Raw genomic sequence first — 8,008 nt, forward strand, 5'->3', positions numbered from 1 at the left:
TTTACTGTCTCCACCACTTTCGGGATGTGTGCTAATTCATTTGAGACTCCCGGCCCTTTAATCACAGAGGGTGGGGGTCTGTCCTAGGAGCCCTTGAATGAAGTGAAAATCACTTAACAGCTTATAGTGTTTGTTTACTTTGTATCAATTACTTCAAGAACAAAGTTAATTAACTTGTTTGTAAGTTTTACATAGTAATAAAGTATCTTTCACAGGATAGATATAATCAATGGTTTCTACAGACAGTTTACAAGTTTTAACACAAGACCCAAGAGATTTTTGTACTTGGTGAAACTGTTGGATTTTAAAGTGTGGGGGACAAATTATGAGGGGGTCACTGTCACTTGGGGGAATCACTGTAAGTACCTTCTTTAATATCCCTACATAAGGGCCCTGTAGAAACAAGACCTGGAGACAGTCTGCCCCAGAAAGCTCCGTCTTTGTCTTTGTACATTTCATGAGAATCAAGGATTTATGGACTTTAAGGGATGTTATTTCATTTGCTGCTTAACGAGGACTGATTTATTTTTTTCATCTTCAGACAAATTTTGCCTGAGGTGGTGGTGGTAAGAATATTACACTCAATGAAGGCCTACAGGAAAGTATAGAATGTCTCTGTAATACAGCAGTTTATTGAAGCAATGGTACAAAAAGGCTTTGGAAAGGGATTGTATTTGGTAAATAAAACCTGAGGGTCCCCTGGGGCCCTATGGTTCCTCTTAAAGTAGTGGAATGTTAACCTAATCTCTTCCCATTGGCCAGGGATGTTTGTCCAGATGTCTAGCTTTTCCATAAAAGATAAGTATTACCAGACTTGACATGCATTTGAGAGAGAAGTGCTAGCAAAGAACATTGATAGAAAAATGACACTAACTATTGATTTGGTTATACTATTTTTATGCCTTGGAGTTGTATATCCTGGCGTGACTGGAATTTTTATGGACAAACTTGCCAGCAAAAAGCTCTGTGCTGATGAGGAGTGTGTTTGTAAGTATTTTTGTTTAAACTTTAGTAAAGCATATGATCAAAATGAAATGTGTTTTTTATACAAAGCAGTGTCTGGTTTTGAAATGTAAGAACGAGCTGCTTGTTAGCTTTGCTATATTAAATCGGTGTCTTTGTACCTTTAAAAACATGTTTAATGTGGCAAAACCACATGTGAAATTAATTTATATTCCACATGCTACTTTTTCGAGGATTTTGTTTCAAAATCCATTATAATCAAAGGTAGGTGTAGTTAAAAACATTTTTCTGAGAACACCGTTGTAATGTTGTGATAAAGTGAGTATCTCTGGCTTTACTTTACTTTGCTTAGTACAGACTGAAAATTGTGTAAGATGAAATCTGGCAGCCTTTTCTCTGATTACTTGCTTCAGAGAGAGTCTAATATATATGCTTTATCCACCTCCTTTTTTTCCTTTGCAGACACCATTTCCCTTGCCAGAGCAGAAGATGATTACAATGCACCAGACTGCAGGTTCATTAATATTAAAAAAGGGCAGTTGATTTATGTTTATTCAAAACTAGTGAAAGAGAGAGAAGCTGGAGAGTTCTGGGCTGGAAGTGTAAGATGAAATTCTTCTTTATACAAGCATTAATCTACCTCTAGTTGGCTAGTAATGTTTCTTTGTCAACATCCACTTTTTAAAAAGCAGATTTTAGCAGCGAAAATAAATCCTTTGGCTTTTTTAAAGACTGCATCTGAGATTTTAAAAAAGTGAATATACAAAACTTTCCAATCCAAACTTCACAAGCATTGATAAGAATCTCTCTCATATTGAGAGACCATATAACCTATTAAAATATAGATAATAGTATAATGGAAATAAATGCACTGAAGCAATCAAAATAAAATCCAATGCTCTTCTGCTGCTGCCATTTATTCAAAGAATCAGGTGCAAACATTTTACAGCAACCTAAATTTGACAATGGATCATTAAATCTTAACTCCACCCTTTCATTTAAAGGAAAATAAAACTGCCACTCCACTTTTATCTGGAAAATCTTACAAATAATGTATCCTAAATACAACTTATTTGGAGTCCTGTGTGTCCATGTTCTGGCTTATATTCATGCCTCCTTTTGAAAAAAATCTTGTCCTAGTTAATCAAGTAGCATGAAAACCAAAAGACCACAAGACAAGAGGGAGAGAGTATGATTGCTGCTTTTGACAAAACCTTGAACTAGTTTAATTTGGATGTGGGCTGCTTTATTGTGTCTAATTATAGCTTTTCTTGCTCTAAGGTGTATGGTGAGCAGTATGAAGACCAGATGGGAACAGTTGGCTACTTCCCTAGCAGTTTAGTCTCTGAGCAGTATGTTTATCAAGAAGCTAATAAGACAATCCCTACAACGGTAAGGAATATGCAAAAGGCCAGGGGGTTACATAGATATATTCAACTGTGTAATGCTAATTTGCTATAAAAACAAATCATCGCTATGCACTACACCATCCCACTGTTGACTGTAATAGTGCTCAGCCACACACAATGCCTGGGGCCTGATCCTGTTTCCAATACTTTGTTGAGGGGCACCACTGAACTCATAATTTAGGGTTTGATCCTGCTCCCATTTGAGTCAATTGAAAAACTCTCTTATTGACTTGAATGGTGTAGATTTAAGCCCATTATGCATTGGGCACAAGATTCCATTTGCAGTATATAGCAAGTTTTATTGGTCCTACAGAGCCGGAGAATCATGCTGCATATTCGTGAGCACCCTATACTGTCGCAGTCTCCGTTAATTATTTACACAAATAGAGATCTGTCTCTTTTATAGAGAATTCTTGTAATGAGCACATGCTTCACTTTCCTTATGTGATAGGAGCCTGACTGAGTTCTGCTATCTACTCCTATGGGAACGGGAAGAGGCTTCAACTACATGTGAAAATTCACTCATTCTCAATTCAGTTCAATATTAGACGAAGCATTCCTGGCTATTTTTTAACACCAAAAGGGCTTTTTTCTAAAACCACCCAGTATTTTTTTGTTTTAAAATATAAGTGCTTCTCAATTTACTAAACCAAAACAATGAAAAGGAAAGTTTTAGCAAATTTTAAAGGCACTTTGTATAATCTATGGGCTGTATAAGTAGGGGCATTGCCAGCAGATCGAGGAGCGTGATCGTTCCCCTTTATTCGACGTTGGTGAGGCCTCATCTGGAGTACTGTCCAGTTTTGGGCCCCACACTACAAGAAGGATGTGGAAAAATTGGAAAGAGTCCCGCGGAGGGCAACAAAAATGATTAGGGGTCTGGAGCACATGACTTATGAGGAGAGGCTGAGGGAACTGGGATTGTTTAGTCTGCAGAAGAGAAGAATGAGGGGGGATTTGATAGCTGCTTTCAACTATCTGAAGGGGGGTTCTAAAGAGGATGGAGCTCTGCTGTTCTCAGTGGTGGCAGATGACAGAACAAGGAGCAATGGTCTCAAATTGCAGTGGGGGAGGTCTAGGTTGGATATTAGGAAACACTATTTCACTAGGAGGGTGGTGAAGCACTGGAATGCGTTACCTAGGGAGGTGGTGGAATCTCCTTCCTTGGAGGTTTTTAAGGCCCGGCTTGACAAAGCCCTGGCTGGGATGATTTAGTTGGGAATTGGTCCTGCTTTGAGCAGATGATTGGACTAGATGACCTCCTGAGGTCCCTTCCAACCCTAATATTCTATGATTCTATGTGCCCTCCACCCCATGTGTGTGAAAAGCTTGCTTACTCATATAAGGCGTTAATACACAAAATTAAAATGATTGGAAACATTCAAATGTTTATTTTGAAACAACCAGGCTGCTTTATTTTAAAACACATCCTTCTGTTGCACTGCATCAGACTTCTGTAGTTTCTCAAGCTTTTCACTGCCCCATGGAATTTTTAACTTTACTGAAGACTTGTAAAATATTCACATAAAAAACACCTCAATTACACTGTGAAGCAGATGTTTGGTTTCTCAGAAGCTAGTGTGTTGGCACAGAGACTCAGATTGCTTGGTAGCTTGTCTCTTTAAAACCACTTTCATGAAAACCTTAAAACATTTTTAATTGAACAGGTTTCTGGTAATTACCTTCATTAATATTGAATAGTAAGCTATGTTCTGTTCAAATGTATGACTCCATTCAAACAGGAAAGTATTTGAAAAATCCTCTTCAAGCTATATATGTGTTTCATCATTGTTTTTATGTTCAAAAGTATTTTATTAGCAGGTGTGGTCCAGGGGAAATTCACAGAACATATTTCTATGGATAAATTAACTGAACAGTTACTTGGTAGGACTTGTACTTTATCAAGCAAGTTTTATTTACAGGAATTTAAAGGGTCAGATTTAGTCAGAGCTGCCCAGAGGATTCAGGGGGCCTGAGGCAAAGCAATTTTGGGGGCCCCTTCCATTAAAAAAATGTTGCAATACTATATTCTCGTGGGGGCCCCTGCGGGGCCTGGGGCAAATTGCCCCACTTGCGCCTCCCGTCCCCCGGGCAGCCCTAGATTTAGTTCTACTATAAAGTGGCCACATCTCCTCTGAAGTCCATGGCAGGCCACTATATTACACCAGGACTGAATGTGGCTCAGTGTGTAGCAACCATTGATTAGCCATAATAAATGAAAGAACAAAAGAGAAACAAAACCAGAAAGGCTTAGTAAAAAGCATTATCCAGTCAATATGGAACTCTTCTCTAGTATTCTGAGACAAGTTCCATGATTTATACAAAAGAATTTTAAGGTGGTAATTATTTAACATTTGCTTCTCGCTTACCTTTTCAAAATGTATTTTGTACTATGATTCAGTTTGTACCCAGTTCTTATTTGGTATAACAATGCCTAAGAGCCTCTGCTCATTTTTCTAATGACTGTGTCTTTCAGGCCATTGACTTCTTCTGTGAATAGTACCGGTATGTGGCTGGGTCATCACCAGGCAGATACCAAGAGACTCTGATGGATATAAACCTGAAAACCCATGGCTGACTACTCCGAATTCTTTCTTTCTTTCTTTCTTTCTTGTTTGTAAAATAATATGTTTATTTCTAAATAAGAATTTGTTGAAAGGGAGTGATTGCTGGGGAAAAAAGTTTAAAACCTTAGATATAAACCACATGGCATATGCTTCGAAAGTCTTTCTACCTGAAATTACTTTGTTATATTCATTGGTAAGTTAGCACGCTTTAAACTACTGCATTGTCATATTCAAAGTTATCTAATATTTGAGGTAAGACTTTAAATATCTTATGTTGCATTTATTTTCTCACTATACAAGCACATTTTATGTTATTGAATAAAATTACATTACAAGTACACAAAGCTGTGTGTGAGACACAAACAAAAGTAAGGAAATTTACAGTGTATGGGGAAAATCATGTCTATGTCAATACTAAGTATTAAAAAAGAGCATCACCTTAACTGCTTGCTGAGGGCTGCTAGTGTGTCTAGCTTTACGCAATGGGTAAAGAGAAGGGTACATGGACCCTTACACACATTTCTAAACAAGGGCTCCCTGAATTTCTGTGCTTGTGCTCCTGGGGCCTGATTCAGCACTGCACAACCTGAGTTTTCTGATGGTGTAAACTGAGATTAACTTTAGCATTTATATTCCCAAACTTCAGGGATGAAGGCAGTACCCGTCTGTACCCTATTCCAGTCCCTATTCACCACTCTGCCTGTGCATGGGGCTATAGAGGAACAACAACCATCTGGGGGAGAATTCCTGCTGTGCAGCTGCTGGATGGGGCCAGTGGATATGGCCCTACATTGTCCCTCTTTGCAGCTTCTACTGGGGGCAGGACAGGGAGTGTTCATACAGCGGTGAGCGGCAAAGTCGCCCACCAAAAATGTAGGGAATCTAGAGGAATCTGGGCAACCTGGTTCCCCCATCCCAGAGTTATGCTATCAGTGGTGTGCCTTTCAGCACAAAATCTAGCCAGGGGCCTCAAAGACTGACTCTGATACTAGAAAATCTAATTCTGAAGAAAAATCAAGTTGGGATTTCACCCTGTAGTTAAGTTTGGCATTTGCATAGAACATCTGGTTGCGTGGAACAATGACTACATCAGGCAGTGGAGAAGCAGTATTTGTCTGCTGGAGCTGAATTCAGTGTCTGTTCACCAGCTGTGCCATTTGTTGAATGGCTCTCACCCAACCCATCTTTAGAAACGTCACCAAAAAATTCCAGATGTCTATTTTACTTGCTGGCACTGCAAGCACTCCTGATCTCATGATCACTAGTGAACTACGCAGGATCTGAATTAAGGTGAGACGGGCTGGGTGCATTTATAGCTGCTTCCCTTTTCTAATCTAGATGAGCCACTTTTAAGTTGTCCATAGGGGAACTGTAACAACGTTCAGCTGAAAATATAGTAGGTAATGCAAACTAAGAGAGAAAGCAAGCAGAGGCACAGGCTGCAATTGATGCAGTGATTCTTGATCTTGATGGCCAGGCTTTCTAGAAAGCCGGCCTCTACTGCTCAAATACAGTGCTGTAAAAACTTAATGGGGCAGATCAACTTTGCCTTGGATAGGAAGGGACAGGTCCTGCATCAGTGAGGACCTGGGTGCTGAAGTGGGGGTTCACACCAGAGGAAATGCATCGCTTCTCGGCTCTCTGAGCCGTGGCGCAAACCTAGTTTCTATCACCATCATGGTGGGGCAGGTGGTTAACTGAATCAGTTGAGCACTGAGCCCTAATTCACTGTTGCCAACTCTCATAATTGTATCATGAATCTTGTAATAATTGGACTTTTTCTTAATGTTCCAGCTGCTGGAATCAGATTAGTCCTAGAGAATCTCATCTTTCATTATAAAAGAGAGTTTCTAGCCCTCCTGGTTGCAGAGAAAAGCTTGAAAACATGAATCCTAAATGTGCCAGCACTAAAGACAAACAAAAAGAACCTAGTTTTTAAATCTCATGATATTCTGGGGCCTGATTCATGGTTCTTGAATACTTGAGGCTGGCAGTACTGCTAATTTAATAGTCAGTTGAAAATATATCAGTAGTTTTGACATTAAATATAGCCCAACCAAATGTGTAGAAACTGTCTCCTTCATGTCCTTGGGTGCAACTTATTTCATAACCACACAGCCTGGCATTCAGACTCCTGAGCCTGTAGGGCAACACCTAGAGAACTGGTTGAATAAAACAAGAAAGGACCCACACCACAGAGAGAGAAGAATTGACAACATCCCAGTGGTAGACTATATCCCCTCCACACATTCCTCACAGACAGTCTACAGCCCGACTGGTGGAAAAGCGGTGTGCAAATCCAGGTCTCCTACTGTACACAGACATTTTCAGTCACCCTGCTTATGTCGATGCAGCCGTTGATACTGAATTAAATCCATCAGTGCCTTACTATAATATACAGTCAGTACATTTGCATGTATGGCATTATGGACAGGCAGTATATGCCTGTTTAATTCACGGGGTATATCTGCAGCTGGGAGGTGTAATTTCTAGCATGCTAAAATAGCAGCGTTGCTGTGGCAGCTTGGGCTAGCCGCCTGAGTATGTAACTAAGATCTCAAACAGGGTTGTACTCAGATGGCGAGTCCAAGCTGTGGTCCTTGCTACCCCAGCCATGCAGCTATTTTTAGCACTCTAGCTTGTGCAGAGCTACCACCTGTATGTTTACCTGAGCTGGTTTCAGAACTAAGAATCTAGTTGGAAGGCATAGCCAGAATCCCAGGCAGAACAATTTGCATTTAAGCTTTGTTATTAAAAAAAAGCTGCTGCTAATGTCTCTGTCCACCAAGACCATATGGCTCTGTCTACTATGTCCTCCAACTAGATTCTGATTTTGAAACCATGGCACCTATTGGAACTAACTGAGCACTCTTCATTACCTTTTTCCGTGTCCCCAAAAACTTGTGATGAAGGGAAGCCTTCATTACTTCCTACTTGGTGTTTGTCTTTGCTGACCATACACCGGTGTGCAGTGGGGTTGTGGTGCCCTCCAGTGGTTGTTTCATGCTCCAGGTTTGGAATGAAATGATTAATTACACAGAAGTATTCCAGTTCCTGAGCATAGTTGTT

The 8,008-nt window shown here is 40.0% G+C and overlaps 1 protein-coding gene across 1 annotated transcript; it reads left to right on the forward strand.

Moving 5' to 3' along the window:
• The first annotated feature begins 776 nt into the window (after window positions 1–776).
• Window positions 777–5,275, forward strand: OTOR (otoraplin). The gene is made up of 4 exons (XM_005305634.4): window positions 777–987; window positions 1,426–1,565; window positions 2,245–2,355; window positions 4,849–5,275. The coding sequence occupies exons 1-4, from the start codon at window positions 864–866 to the stop codon at window positions 4,870–4,872; spliced, it is 399 nt and encodes a 132-aa protein (XP_005305691.1). The 5' UTR covers window positions 777–863; the 3' UTR covers window positions 4,873–5,275.
• Window positions 5,276–8,008: the final 2,733 nt, after the last annotated feature.

This window comes from Chrysemys picta, chromosome 3 (genome assembly GCF_011386835.1).
Source record: "Chrysemys picta bellii isolate R12L10 chromosome 3, ASM1138683v2, whole genome shotgun sequence".
In the NCBI taxonomy this organism is placed as follows: domain Eukaryota; kingdom Metazoa; phylum Chordata; order Testudines; family Emydidae; genus Chrysemys; species Chrysemys picta.

What these genes read in the sequence shown, in the direction of transcription:
- OTOR (XM_005305634.4), top strand. Translation starts at nt 864, where the DNA reads ATGACACTAACTATTGATTTGGTTATACTATTTTTATGCCTTGGAGTT. An exon ending in TGCTGATGAGGAGTGTGTTT is followed by an intron (nt 988 to 1,425) that starts GTAAGTATTTTT and finishes TTTCCTTTGCAG; the next exon opens with ACACCATTTCCCTTGCCAGA. An exon ending in ATAAGACAATCCCTACAACG is followed by an intron (nt 2,356 to 4,848) that starts GTAAGGAATATG and finishes TGTGTCTTTCAG; the next exon opens with GCCATTGACTTCTTCTGTGA.